Source organism: Peromyscus leucopus, chromosome 6 (genome assembly GCF_004664715.2).
Source record: "Peromyscus leucopus breed LL Stock chromosome 6, UCI_PerLeu_2.1, whole genome shotgun sequence".
Classification (NCBI taxonomy): Eukaryota; Metazoa; Chordata; class Mammalia; order Rodentia; family Cricetidae; genus Peromyscus; species Peromyscus leucopus.
The window spans coordinates 42,353,197-42,368,804 of record NC_051068.1 but is presented as its reverse complement, the minus strand read 5'-3'; the positions used below and the strand labels follow the sequence as shown (position 1 = coordinate 42,368,804).

General features: G+C 43.0%; 1 protein-coding gene across 1 annotated transcript in view; it reads left to right on the top strand.

Moving 5' to 3' along the window:
• Positions 1-15,608, top strand: part of Plch1 (phospholipase C eta 1) — a 207,775-nt gene that overhangs the window by 169,342 nt on the left and 22,825 nt on the right. The window contains 4 exon segments of the mRNA XM_028894530.2: positions 8,581-8,620; positions 8,623-8,741; positions 10,258-10,329; positions 13,672-13,763. Of these exon segments, the coding sequence (XP_028750363.1) occupies positions 8,581-8,620; positions 8,623-8,741; positions 10,258-10,329; positions 13,672-13,763 (323 nt within the window).

Sequence of the window (15,608 nt, the reverse complement as noted above, 5' to 3'; positions counted from 1 at the left end):
TGATAGAGGAAGCAGAAGCCCATGCATATTAACTGTGTGGGGGATGCTGTTCTCTGATATGGGAGGTAGAAGCTTTAGCTTCTGTTACTGTGACAATGCCGTCATCTCCTACCACATGCAAGCCAAGTTGATCTAGTTCTTAGGTCCACTTGGCTGTATCAGTTTTCCTTTGAGTCTGTTGAGAGGTTTTCTTTGTGGTACTCAGGGTTGAATCCAGGTCCTGTTGTTTGCTAGCCAAGTATTTTACCACTGAACTATGTCCCCAGCTTTTTTCTTTTGGCTTTTTATCTTGGGACACAACCTCACTTTGTTGCCAAGGCTGGCCTTGAACTTGCTGATCCTCCTGCACAGCTAGGATATCAGCTCACGTCACCATACCTGACAAACTTCTACTTTTGACAGTAAATATCTGTGGTTATGAAATTTCATTGTAGACACAGCTCTGTGGAAACTAACATTTGCATGTGTAACCTTCAGGGGTCTCTGCTTGTGCCTTTAGTTTCCTGGCTGCTTTCTAGGCTCTGGTATGGACAAATACTTTAGAATATGGCTCCACAAAGATAGTCATGACCATTCATTTGACCTGAATAGAGCTAGGGAGCACCCCATTTAAAAGGCTTTACAGAGGCTTCCTTGTTATACACTGAGGAAGAAAATATGCTAACACATATACAACATTTTTAGGAGAAATATATAAAGTTCTTATACAACCCCTTTTCTCTATTTTTGAGCTCTTTTGAGAAAAGACAGTGAATGTCCTGTTTAGAATTTGAGAGTATTCTATTGTAACTAGTCAGTTTATACTCCACTGGACAACAGGAAGTCTTATCTATGCGGCAGATTTAAAGATGGTTGTTCATATTTCTACAAAACCAAGAGCAGCGTAGGTACCAGCCATTACCCACAAAACCATTTCTATAAAGGAAGCTCTCTTAACCTCAACTGTAAGTTGGAAGTGTGTGGTTAGATTTATAAGCCATATCTAAATCAGTGTAGCACAGAAAGCTTTTAACACAGTTTATAGACACCAGAACATTAACTTTCATGAGCTTATAAAGATATTTTATGCACATCACCAATTTTTACTGGGCATTTCCTGTTGGAGATGCACCATCACTGTTGTTGGTGTTAGATGACATTGGAGTGAATAAAATAGATGAAAGTTCTTGTCTTCCTGGGGTTGAAGCATTAATCAAAGAGAAAGGAGACAGATAAGAAACAAGGCAAATAAGTGAAACATATAGTATGTTAGATATAAATGCTAAAGGAAACAGTTGTGTGTGTGTGTGTGTGTGTGTGTGTGTGTGTGTGTGTGTGTGTGTTGAATTTTAGAGGGGTTGTTGACATGAAACTTTCCTTAAAAGTTACATTTAACTAAAGATCTGAAGAGAAAAAAATTAGCCAGGTTAATATTTGGGGAGAAAGTTCTAGGCAGAATAAACCCCAAGGCAAAGAGTAGAGCCAGGAAACTAAAGGCACAAGCAGAGACCCCTGAAGGTTACACATGCAAATGTTAGTTTCCACAGAGCAGGTATATTAGCTCACCCAATATTCCCTGCTGAGCAGGAGGAAGGCTTTCTCCTAGTCTGTCAGCTGTTCAAACCCCGTGACTTTTTTTTTTTGCTTATGCAATGAGTTTTTTGCTGTGCTTGACTTGTCTAAGCTTCGGTTTTGTATGCCTTTGTAGCTTCAGCAACAGAGAAAATCTGGTTTATGATATGTAAGCCACAGGGTACAGCCAATGTGTTCAGTGACCCAAGAATCACACAGCTCAGAGACGTAAGGGACAATTTCCTCCCAGCCACAATGCAATAATCTAGCGGATTTGATTTCAGGCAGCCCGATCACCATTATTCACAGCTAGGGGAGCTCCCTGTGCCAGTGGGTAGCACAGGCTTCTCACTCTTGAATTTCAACTTCATTGATTATTTTTTTTCTCTTTCTGTTGAGCTTTTCAGTTATTTTTCTTAAAACTCTCTGAATCTGTGTTTAGCCAGGCTGTTGGGCATAAACAGCAGCTCCCTCTTGCATGAAGCTCGTCCCACAAACACCAGGCCTTCCAGCCCAAATTGAGCCCCACTGCACGCCATTGTTTCCCGTTATACCGTACACCATTATGCACTCTGTCTCTCATTGAACATTTTAATCATTTTCCCCTCCTCGCAACTATAGTTGCAACTTCATCATCTCTCCTCTGAGACATTTTAAGAAGACTGGTGAGCATTGTTAGTCTCAAACATAACAGCATTCATAGAACGGATGAGCTGCCTCTTGCGGCTCTGAAGCCTTGCTACTCCCGTGTCCACTCTGAGATGAAGTGATACATGCTGAGCAGCAGGTCACATCCTAGCAACAAGTTATAAGGACTAGATGAGGTGACCTGCAAGATTCCAGTTCTTTCTGCTCTGTGACATGACTCTTGAACACGTTTTATGGGAAGTAAAGGAACTGGCAGGTGAGGGCCGAAGTGAATGCAGACTCGGATAGCTGAAAAGCAGCTGTGCTGCCCACCTCCCCCCACCCACCCACCCCCACCCCCACCCCCACCCCCGCCTTCAGGAAATGGGCTCCAAGCTTCATAAGGCAACCGATGGAGCAGTTAATACATTTTCTTTCTATTGCCAGAGTCCAGCACTGAACAGGGAAGAAAAGGCATCTGGGGATGTAGAGATGGCCCCGTATCTTGTTTTCTGGGTTCATTTTTAAAGAGAAGGCCCCTAACTTCGGTGGCATCTTGGTATGGCAAGGAGCTTTCAGAAGTGCTAGTGCCTGTGCCCCAGCCCAGAGACTGTGACACTGGTCTGGGTATTACCTGGGAGTCTTGCCCAATGCCTTGGTGACTCCAGTGTCTAGTGAAACATCAGTGTTCTCTGGCTCAATCTCTTTTTTTTTTCTCTCTCTCTCTCCATCTCCTTCCTAGACTGCTTTGGGGCATCCTTCTTTCCAAATGATGCTTTAGGAAAAATATGCTGGGGGGAAAGGAGAATGTGTTCATTTGTTAATTTTTTTTTTTAATCCATTGATGGATGACAGAGATTCCTAGATTGGACTCATTTTCTCAGAAAACTGAATGAGGGAGGAACTGCTGCTGACCATGTTAAATGACGATTCTCTCTTTTCCACTGCAGCCTCCTTCCTCTGGCCCAGGGAACAATAGAATGAGATACACATGGCTCTCAGCTTCATTCTCTACCACAGCTGCACAGTGGCACATAGGTCTTGAGGTCAGGTGTCTGTCTGAAGGGTCTGTCAGTGAGTGCTGTTAGGCTCCAGGACTGAATGATAACACAGTAATGAAACCTCAGCTGTGTATTTCTTTGTTCCTTATGGCTGCAAATTTTGTAGTGATGAAAATCACAGAAGAAAAAAAGATCACCAGGCAACCTCTCGTTCCTTTGGCAAACCCCCACATCTAGAGGATGTGAGGTGAATTATAAGCTCTTGAGTTAGGCGTTTGTTATTCCTCCAGCACCTGCCATCCTGGGCTTTGTAGCTTCAGTCCTGTTCTTCTGACATGCCCACAGTCCAGCTCTTCATTGTGTCCAGCTTCCTGGGAGGCCCTGAGCAAGGAAAAGAAGTAGATGGTGTAGGGAGCCCTCTGTGATTGGCTCTGGGCATTCCATGCATTCTTGCAAGCTTTCTCTTGCAAGTGTTCTCTTTCTATCCCCACAGGCCCTCCCCTCCAGGCTCAGGAGTACTCGATCAAGGATGCTAGAAGTTCGAGATCTTACAGCTCTTTTGTTGGGTCCACTCATGGCCTTAAGTGAAACATACTCAATGTTTCCTGCAGAGGGATTTCAGACCGTTTTCCACATTTTATAGGAGGAATGGTGGTTGTTTAAAATATGAGCCAGCTCAGCAACAACTCAACTCAGAAATTCATCTCTTTCTGCCACAGTGCGAAAGGAAGGGCTGCTGCATTGCTAAGGAAGTGTTACGGATTGTCCTAGGATCATCATCCATGGGGCCGTGTTTGGATGAGCTTCTGAGTCTTTGTCTGTGTCACGATGAGTGGAACTTGACAGGCCCGAGTGCCTCCCTTAGAGGCTGTTGAGTGGTTCAGATAACGAGCTGTTTAAGGACATTGCTTTGTAAGGTGGCCCTGTGCAGAGTCATGCTTGCACTCTCCAGACAGGCACGCCATGTTGTTTTGAGCTTTGGTTTATTACATTAGACAGATGTTGCATCTTTAGCCAGTGGATTTACTTCGATGTTGCACCTCAAAAGCATGTCAGCCCAGTTTTTCCCACAGCATGTGCTCACATTGTGTCTCTGGCCCATTTTCGTAATTCTCCCAATATTTTAAGCTTCATGATTATGTTGTCATTATATGTGGTGATCTCTGACTTTTTTTTTTTTTTTTTTTTTGGTTTTTTGAGACAGGGTTTCTCTGTGTAGCTTTCCGCCTTTCCTGGAACTCCCTTTGGAGACCAGGCTGGCCTCGAACTCACAGAGATCCACCTGCCTCTGCCTCCAGAGTGCTGGGATTCAAGGCGTGCGCCACCACCGCCCGGCTTGATCTCTGACTTTTGATGTTAGCATTCTCATGGTTTGAGGCGGGGCGGGGGTGGGCGGGGGATACCCTAAACTCACCCAGTCTGTTAATATGTGTATTCTGACCTATCCACTCGCTTGCCGTTCCTCAGCTCTTTCTTATGCTTGGGCGTTGCCAGTCCCTGATACACAACAGTACTGGAAGTAGGTTAATTAATAGCCTTGCAGTGGCCCCCAAGTGCTCAGGCCAAAGGGAGAGTTGCATGCCTGTCTCTTCAAGTCCAAGCTGGAGCTGATGAGTCGCGGGGACAAAGGGACAGAAACTGAGCAGCTGGAAGCAAGGCCTCCCGTGCTAAGCTGTTGGCCAAGCTGTAAATACAAAGGGAAGGGCGAAGGACATGAAGGTAGTTTACTCCAGTGACTGCACGGATGGGAAAAAGTGAAGCAGACCTACTGCCGATAACGAAGAAAGCGCTAGTGGTCTGGATACAAGATAAACTGGCCAGAACATTCCTGGGTCCTGAAACCCAATCAAGGACGCAACCCTAACTCTCTTCAGTTAAGGATCTTGAGACTATCCTGGGCTTGACCCGGTGCGCTTCAATTCAGTGCCAAGTGTTCCAGGAAGAGGAGAAGGCCAACAGATGGGAACACGTAGGCAAAGATGATGTGGAGACCCAGGTAGAGACTGCTATGGTCTCATAAGCCAGGGAATGCAGGGAGCGACTGTAGGTGAGAAGAGGCAAGGGCCTGGAACTCCACAGGGACTGTGACCCCACCTTGCTCCAAACATTTGTCCTCCAGACTAATGATGAAATGAATTTGTTGTTTCAAGATGCTAAATTTGAGTCATTTATTACAGCTCTCACAGGAAATCTATGTTCTGCTCCTTTAAGATACAGTGCTTCATGTTTCTTCATGCCACAAAGCTGAATTCCCAAGACAAGTGGAGTGCCCCTCCTCTGTGCGCTAGTGGTTCCCCACACTGACTTGTGTGAGCAGTTCTCATGGCACCAAGGACTGTGACAGTGGGTTGATCCTTATTAGTGTGTGTCACCTAGCATATGGCAGAAATTCAGTACGAGTTTGTTTTAATCAAAATGAGTTTCCCCTCCAAACTCTCTGTGATCCTTACTACGTCCCGCAGCATGCTCGCCTGTATACTAATTAGTGCCTGCCACGGTACCTGGTGTGTCTGGATTTCCAGACTCCTGGCCTCCTTTGGCATACGCTCCCAAAGTGCCATTATTCCTAAAGTATTATTTATGCAAAACTCTGGCTGCCCCATCTTCTGGCTTTCAAGTCCCTTCAGTCCCCAGAGTTCTTTCCTTTTCTCTGAACTCCTGCTCTAGGACATGACTGACCCATTTAAATGGTTGTTTAGACTGTGTATCACAGGAAGTCCTTCCTTTCCTCACTGTTGAACACTTAGCTGTCTGGTCAGACCTTTTCTCTGGCTCCATCTGTGCCACCCAGGAGGAATGGCATGTCCTTCCTTGCATCCTGTGACTGGTGGGCTGTACTTGCTCACTTCTGAGAGCAAGTGCAAGCTCTTTTTCATCTTTGTGTCTCCTTCAGAGCCTGATTCTATAATGGGTGGAATGCATTGTTAATTGGTATGTTAAACACGTTAATTTATGTTTTATAAGTACAGGGAAATGTAGCAATCCATCCTGGCACAGGTGTTCTTTTTTTTTTTTTTTTAATAATCTTTTTTATTTAAATTTTTTTCTTTTCTTTTACATACCAACCCCTGTCCCCCCTCCCTTCACTTCTTCCACTCCCCCCCACCTGCCCCCAACCCACGCCATCCCCTCCTTATAGTAAGGCCTCCCTTGTGTAGTCAGCACAGTCTGGCATACCAAGTTGAGAATGGAACCAGCACCTCCCCTCTGCATCACAGCTGAGTAAGGTATCGCACCATAGGGAATGGGCTCTAAAATGCCAGTTCATGTACCTGGGATAAGTCCTGGTCCCATTGCCAGGGGACCCACAAACACATCAAGCCACGCAACTGTCACCCACATTCAGAGGACCTAGTGCAGTCCCATACAGGCTCCCCAGCTGTCAGTCCAGAGTACATGAGCTCCCACTAGCTTGGGTCAGCTATTTTTGTGGTTTGTCCCATCATGACTCTGACCGCCCCCCTCCCCCAGCTCTTATAAGCTTTCCTCCCTCTGTTCAACTGAACTCCAGGATCTTGGCAAGTGCTCGGCTGTGGGTCTCTACATCTGCTTCCATTAGCCACTGGATGCAGGTTCTGTGATGACAATTAGGGTAGACACCAATCTGAGTGCAGGGGAAGGCTAGTTCAAGCATCTTCTCCACCATTGCTGTGAGTCTTAGCTTGGGTCAATTTTGTGAGATCCTGGGGTTTCCCCTAGCTGCAGATTTCTCCCCATCCCCTTAATGGTACCCTCTGTCAAGATATCTCTTTCATTGCTCTCCCTCTTTGTCTCTCCCACATGTTCCCACCTCCTATTTTCTCCCACCCCCTTCCTTCTATTCCCCCCTCCCAGTTTACCCAGGAAATCTTAACCCTTTCCCCTTTCTGTGGTGATCCATGTGTGTCTCTCTTAGTGTCCTCCTCTTTACCTAGCTTCTCTGGGGTTGTTGATTGCAGCCTGTTTATCCTTTGGTTTGCATCTAATATTCACTTATGAGTGAGTACATACTATATTTGTTTTTCTGGGTCTGAGTTACTTCACTCAGGATGATTTTTTTCTAGGTCCATCCATTTGCTTACAAATTTCATGATGACACTGTTCTTTACCACTGCATAATACTCCATTGTGTAAATGTATCACATTTTCTTTATCCATTCTTCAGTTGAAGGGCATCTAGGTAGTTTCCAGGTTCTGGCTATTATGAATAATGCTGCTATGAACATAGTTGAGCAAATGTCCTTGTGGTATGGTTAAGCATCCTTTGGGTATATGCCCAGGAGTGGTATTACTGGGTCTTGAGGTAGGTTGATTCCCATTTTTCTGAGATACCGCCATACTGATTTCCAGAGTGGCTGTACAGGATTGCATTCCCACCAGCAGTGGAGGAGTGTTCCCCTTTCTAAAATTTCCTGTTATGCTTCTGTTGCCTTTCTCTTACAGGATTTTGTGAAGTACCTTCAGAATTAGAGAGTCAGATAGACGGGCCTTCTAGTGATAAATAGTGTGGGAAATGTTTGTGCGGAAAGGTATCACTCCCTGCATGCCTGGAGTGGGCTGGTCTTTGGCAACTGGTTGAGTAATCTGTGGAGCAGATCTGGACAAAGGGAGGGGCAAAAGCAGTTCACCAGCAGGGGGGCAGTGCACATAGCCTGGGGCCACTGGTCAGTGAGGACATGGAGGCTAGACACTGTGCTGTGTGAGATTTCCAGGAAATGACATGCCTTGACCACCTAAAAGCCATCTAAGATATTGGCATTGCTTTGTTTTCCGAAAGCCTTGAAATTGGTTGTGATTTTCAAAATAATTGTAATCAGAGGTATACTGTGTACCCTCTAGTGACGTCAAGGAGTTAAAGACCAAAAGAAATTTTGTCTCAGAATTGTCAGCAACTTTGAAAACTCCCACAGCATTCTTTGCCTCTCAGTGAAGGAAGTCATTCTTAAAAGTAGCATTTTTGCTCAGTTGTAACCACATAGGCTTAGAAAGCTCTGTCTCCAGAAGGTTTCCCTGGCTTGCCTCCTGCTGAGATCTTGCCATCTCAGGAAGGAATGGTTTAGAATCTTGCCTCACTTACTGGCTACCTCTGTAAATGTTAAAACAAATTGCTTCATTTCTCAAGGCCTCAGATTCCACATCACTGAAATGAAATAGAATAAGACTTTGTAAGTGTGAATAGTGTTGAAAACGTGTGGGGACCAGTGAGCCAATGAGGAGCTACTGACAGAGAGCGGGATTTTTGATCATCAGGTGCTTTGCAGAATTTTTTGATGAGGGGGTTCAAACTTGTTCAAGGAGTATCTTAATTTCTTACAGATTACTGAGAGATCATGAGATTATATACTCAGTGCTGTCTTCAACTAAAGTCTACACTAGTCTATTTCTCAGAGGATTGTTTATATTACTTTTTTTTTTTTTTCAGAGTAACGGGACCACTGAGCACCAAGTAGAATCTTTCATACGGAAAAACTGGAATCATTGTTAAGGGAGTCTCAAATTCGGGACAAAGAAGACCCTGATAGTTTCACAGTGAGGGCTCTGCTCAAGGCCACGCATGAAGGCTTAAACACACACCTGAAACAGGTAGATAATTCCCTTGAACTCACCCTTCAACAAGGAAAAAATGTACCCTTCTCTTTGGTTTCTAAGCACCTTTCCTTTGTGAAATGCTTCTCAAACTTCTCTGTCTGTCTTTGTAAAGTTTGAGAAACAAAATCCTTCTGCAAAATAAGTGAGAATGTATGCAACACACTTAGCATTGTCCTGGGGTACAGAAAGTACCAACTTCAGTCAATGACTTTTATCTCCGATTATGTGAGACAGCTCTGCTGTGTGCTGTTGGCCTGGTGTCCTATTAAATATGCCCAGTTTTACTCTTAAATCATCTTAGTTGGGACAATAAGTGACATAGTCCTCCTACCAATTGATGGGCTCTTAGAAGTACCAAAGAACTCATGGGTTAGCTGGCTCACTCTTCTCCTGTTTACAGATGAGAAAATGGAGACCTAGAGAAGGGTCATGGCTTTGGTGAGAATACTATTTCTCCTAGCTTAGGGAGAGTAGTGCCAATTCTGTGACATTGTCCACTGTAGCTACCTTCCCAATCCGCATGGTTTGAACAGTTAGTGATCAGTATTACCAGGTCTTCACAGGCAATGCACACACATAAAGTAGTTAAGGGTGAGTCAACATCCCCCTGTAAGCACCTGGTTCCTACCCCTCACCAAGTTTTGGGTGGGTTTTTCTACCAGCCATCTCCTGGGCTCTTCCTTACCACCTCTCCCGTGAATCACTTGTGATATCTGTCTATGGCTTTAGCTGACACTTCTTGCAGCTTCTTTATTGTAAGTGGCTTGCTTACCCACCTTTGTTCTATTGGTGTTTTTCTTTCTACACAGCTGGAACCCTTGGTGGGTGGGATCTGCAGGTTTCCACACAATGAACTTCAGGAACATAACTGAACAGGGGGCATTTCTGTCCCTACTCCCACATGTGGGCTGACTCAAGAGGATACTTGCTCACCACCTCTGCCTGGAAAATTAACCCATTTGAAAAATCTTCAGAGGCTAAAATTCCACACCCCAGTGCTTACTACCAGGGCAATGCTTTTACTATATAGATAAGCACACAGTGATTTCCTTAAATGAACGGAAGTCATATGACTGTGTTTTATTTGTAATATTTTAAAATCCCAAACAACAGTGTTCAGTGTGAGCATTTGCTGTACTTAGCAGATTGGGCTTTTATCCAATTCTGGTTAATTTCCAAAATTAAAATTCCTCTTAACTGGAAATGATTTATCTCCACTCGGGATGTTGAAAACACCACTTTCTGATTTTAGGCACATGGTGAATAGGAATGGAGGGCCAGCAGAGCTGGCTGTTGCTAAGAGCTAGATGTCAGCTTTGGAAAGCCATGGGTCAGTGCTGTATCCTGACAGTGCCCCCCTTCTTACAGCAGACAGCCACATTTGAGATGTCAGAAGTGTGAAGCAGGAAGAAAGGAACTAGGGAAAGAGAAGAGAGGGTCCCTTTGCCACCTGAGCTAAGCAGAACAAAAAGAAAGACAAATCATTATATTATGCTTTTTATTTATGCAGAACCTGGATGTGAAAGAAAGTGGAAAGAAGTCCCATGGACGATCCCTGATGACCAACTTTGGGAAACACAAGGTATGTACATAGTAATGGTGGTAAATGTGCATAATTCAGTTAATTTGAAGAGTCTATAAGTAGCAGGGCAACATTGTATTAAACTGACCTTGGAATGACTGAAGAGTTCATCAAAAGGATGTCTGAAGGAGAAAAGTTTGAAATTTAAAAGACTTTGAGATTTAGAACCACTGTTAATCAAAAGTATCAAAAATCAAGTTGCATTTTGGAAGTCTTTTAAATAAACATATCCAACAAAGGACTCATAGTACTTGAATCATTTCTACAAGTAAGAAGACAGGCAGTTCGCATTTCCAAAGAACAAAACCAAACCAAAAGCTTAAATGTGTCCATTGCAAAAGCAGATAGCACATGGCAGGGAAAAGAAGAGCAAATTGCAGTTAATGTTGCCATTCCATGAACACTGTGATAGATAGCATAAAAAGTGCAAAGTGTTGGAGTGCTAAGCAACATGTACTCACTCTGCTGTGGAACAGAAACCACTCTGGCACACTGTGTGACAGTCTTATCTTTTAGCAGCTCCACTGTTGGGTTTATGATCAAGACAGAAACAACAGTTAACAGTAGCATTTGTAATGGGGTGTGTAGTGAACTGCCCAAATGCTTATTAACTGTAGAATCAATTAAAATGTGGCAAATTCACATATGGACAGCCACAAAAAGGAGACAGTTATATCTATGTGCAATGATACAGTCTTTCAAACACGATCTGAACTAAAGAAGTAAAACTCAGAGTACATGTAGTATGAGTATCTTTGTATGAAATGAAAGCCCTGTAAAAAAATGCTCTAGGGTAGAAGTTAGGGTAGTTATTAATTACTGTTGAGGGGAAAGTAAGGACCATGTGGGAAGATTAGAAGGATTTTACAGAGCAGGTAGGAGTCTACTTCCTTGTTGGAGTGCTTTCACTTTGTGGAAATCATTTGCAAATATATGTAATACCTCAATAAAGAGGTGAAAATATTATACAGGATATCAGTCATTAGGCCAGTGAGGAAGCTCAGCGGGTAAAGTGTTTGTGCCAAGCCTGATGACCTGAGTTTCTTATGACCTACATGGTGGAAAAAGATAAAGTTACTCTGACAGACTGTCCCTGGCTAGCTCAGTCAGCAGAGCATGAGACTCTTAATCTCAGGGTCATGGTTCATGCCCACATTGGGTGCCAGATAATGGGATTAATCCACTGAGTCTATTTAATGATCAAAGGAGTTTATTTGGGAATAAACTCACAACCACGGATGATTTATTGTAGGGTCCAGGAAAGCTGAGCTCTGTCCCACACTGAATGGCTTGGTCCAAGATCTCAGCATTCAAAACCACAAAGTAGCCAAGAGAGCAGGCATATGTGCATCCCAGGCCTTAGGGGACTCTGGTGGCCATGCCCCAGGGGCAGGTACCTCAAGGTCATAGGCAGGAGTAACAGCTAAAGCTGCCTCACTAGGGGTGGTGCTTCAGATCATGGCTCAAACAGCTACCCACAACATTGTGGCATGCATGTGTGGCACCACACAGGCATGCACACATAAACTAAATGTAGTTTTAAAAATTAATAAAGGAAATTAGTTATTAGGTGATGAACTTAACACTATCTGAGAGTTTTGATGAGACCTTTCCTACTATTGTAGGGATGTTCTATCTGGAATTTCATGTCTGTAAGTAGGATAATTTAGGGAAATTAGTTGCAGCAATAAAAAAAATAAAGAACCAACTGTTCAGTCATAAAGAGTGATTAAGCAAGTCATGACTCTCTTGCATAATGGGCAGGTGTGTAGCCACAGGGGGCTGATCTCTGAAGAGCTTAACATACAAAACATGAAACAAAAAAATATGAAAATAGGTTCTAGGTGTAATAATCACAACCTCATGTATATCATATATCAAAACTGTGCCAGAAAAATTATCATCATTAATCATTCTTTGTTTTGTTTTTGAGGCAGCATCTTGCTGTGTAGCCCAAACTGGCCTTACATTCCCATTGAACCTCCTGCCTCCACCTCTCAAGAGCTTGAATTATAGGTGTATGCTACATCACTGACTTTAGTTACTAATTTCTTAACTTTTTGTATCTTATAATAAAAATGAAACTTCTGAGGTAAATGTTTCAGAAGCATTCCAGCTACCAAAGAGTGAACATTTTTACACAGCTGGTGATCATAGTAGGCTGTCCATGAGACTGTTGACAAATTATTTTAGTAAGTACCAGTAATAATTTACATAGAAAGTTAAAATCAATGGATTGCAAAATGGCTTTTTATGTCATCTCATTTAACCATTGAAATAATAAGAATCCTGTAGAATGGACAGTATTTACACACTACTTTTGAAGTATAGCAGGAAGCTTGATGGGGCTTGCTACTCCACCAGCTTGGTTGAAAAGCTAGCTTCGAATGGAAATTTGACCACTAGGGCTTCCATATCTGAAGTTCTCAGGACAAAAGTAATTCCTGAGGAAGTTTGAAGTAGCTCCTCACTGTCAGTACAGTGGGTATTTTGTAGCTTGTCTTCAGTTTCACGAATGAGAAAATCTGGAAGCGGATGTGATCCTGTGGTGACTTGGAGATAGTGTTCATTTTCAAACCCACACCTCTCTGATGTCCAGAGTAGACCATCTAGATGGCTAACCTTTGTAGGAGCTGTACGTTTAGTCTCAAGGCCTTCTGCAGTGACGGGGTCTTCATCATTTGTTTTGTTGGTCAAGGTATTGCCTAACTAAAGAACAGTCTCCAGTGTGAGAACGAACCACCCCCGCAAGTCTGTCCAGAAGACATTAGATTAGTTCTGGAGACTTTCACCTCATTCCTATGAGTAGCAATTTTTATTTTACTCCTAGGACGTAAAATGGGTCAAAAAGTCAAAAAAGCAGTTTGATTTACATAACTATTTGAGTATGTGCTGATCGGAGGTAGAATGGCAGTCATTCTATTTTTTACTTAATACATACCTTTTTTGAGAATCAAAGTTGCCTTTTATCACTTATCAATAGTAAGCTTCTGTACATAAGGACATTTTTTCCTTATAATTATTTAAATAGATACTTTAATTTTGGCCCTCTCTTGTGGACATTTTCAAAGTATACAACTAATATAATTCTTCTAAGATGTCAGTTTTCTGTGGCTTAGAAACTGGCTTTTGGGCATGAAACTCTAAGTTTTGCATTGCTGGTGTAATATAATGATTGCTATTGGTCATTCTTTCTGTGTGCATGCCTCAATAATGTGTGTGTGTGTGTGTGTGTGTGTGTGTGTGTGTGTGTGTGTCTGTGTTCAAATCAAGTCCAATCTCTTATGTGGTGAATGTGCCTAATGTGGTGAGTTAGTAAGTTTACTATGATTTTTCCAACAGAAAACTACAAAATCACGTTCTAAATCCTATAGTACTGACGATGAGGAAGATATATTTCAGAATCCTGGCAAGGAGGGAGGCCAGCTGTACAGGTAGGAAAGCATATTCATGCTTGTTGCTCAGACTTCCATGGCCTCTCCATCCTATGATCCTGTTTGTTTTAGTTTTGTATGTCTAGAGAAAGAGAGGAATCACAAGGTAAGGTGTTGGAGTAAAATGTGAAGATCAAGAGAGAGATCCAGTGTGGAGGGAACATAACGTCAGTGAGGTACTGGACCCATGCTAATGGCAGTAGTTATCACATGAAAGGTATCTGCAAAGAAGGAGAGGGCTGTGCAGATGCAGGACTGGCAGAGGGCTTGTAGGACAGGATAAGCATACAGCTGGAGCCAGACCACAGGTGTTTACTTATCCACCAACCATCTTTAATACTGAGCAATGTAAGCTCTCCATCTCTTAGGGACACGAAAGGATTAAAGGAATTGCATATTAGCATGGTAGGTCCCAACTCCATTAAAGAAATGCTCAAAAATATTAGCTCCCATTTTATTATTTTTTACAACTTTGCACATATACAATGTATTCTGGTCATATCTACCCATTATTACCCTCTCTCATTCCTTTCCTGCTCCTTCTGACTCACTTCTTCCCAACCTGGCCTCCTCCTACTTTCACGTCTTTCTTTGGACCCACTGAGATGAATTAGGGTTCTTGACATGAGGATGAGTACGGGGTCACTTGCTGAAGCTTGGGACATTTATCAGTAGCTACACCACTGAACAAAGTTATACTCCCTTAGTCCCAGAACCACTTACCTGCCAGTTGCTCCTCGGGGAATGGCAGACCCTCATAATCCCCTCCAGGGATGGAATGCTGAAGGTCTTGTGCAGGTCTCATATTGTTATCCGAAGATGCTGTGTGTTCATAATGGCCACACCATAGCCAGAAAACAGTGTTTCCTAACATGTCTCCTAATCCTCTGATTCTTACATTCTTTCTTCCCCGATTTCCATGATGCTCCCTATGCCTTGGAGGTCATGATGTAGATGTTCTTTTTAGAGCAGAATACTCAACAGTCACTAATTCTCAGCACTTTTATCTAGTTACAAGTATTTCCGTTAAATGCTACTCACTGCATGAAGAAGCTTCTCTGCTCAAGGCTGGGAGCAGGAGTAGTCTTTGATTACAAGCATGTAGTTATATAGCAGTTTGGCTACTTGTCCTGTTAGCAAAACAGTGGTAGTAGGTTTTGCTATAGGTCAGTGACCTGCCTCAGCTATAGGCCATTCACCACATGAATAGTACCAGACACTTATTCCTTTCCATAGAACAGCCCTCAAACCCAGTCAGAAGGCAGTGGGTACTGTTGGTTATCCCCACATAGTAATGCCACTGTTTGCACCAATGAGCAGATCTTGCCTGGTGCATGGTCCTTAGCTGGGTAAGATACTGACTTTTCTCCCACAGTGTCCTGCAGAAAACCTACTAGTGCTATGGAAACTAGAGAGCAAGAAAGAAGTTTCCAATCAGGTTCTTCTTGATTTCTCCATGTCCTGCAGGTGGGATATATGGTGTCTTCAGCAACAGAGTCTGGAGAAAATCTTCGTCAGCTATTCCTATGACAGAAGATTAGTATCTAGAATAGTCAGAGCACTAAAGCCACACTGAGCATTAAGATAACACACAATAAAATGGACTGTGGAATGGAAGGGATCGATTTCACTTAGTTCTAATAGGCAACCAAGAGCAATGGCCACAGCCTGTATTGTTTCTGAAGCTCCTGCAGTCTTCTTGACCAACAAACATAGGGAGTAGTCTACCCTAAGTGCTGAGAATTTCATTTAAAGACTTATGACTTCTAGGGAGAGCAGTACTACCTCCATTCAGACTTCTAAATTTAAACTTGGTCTTTTTTTTTAAATTATTATTATTAATTA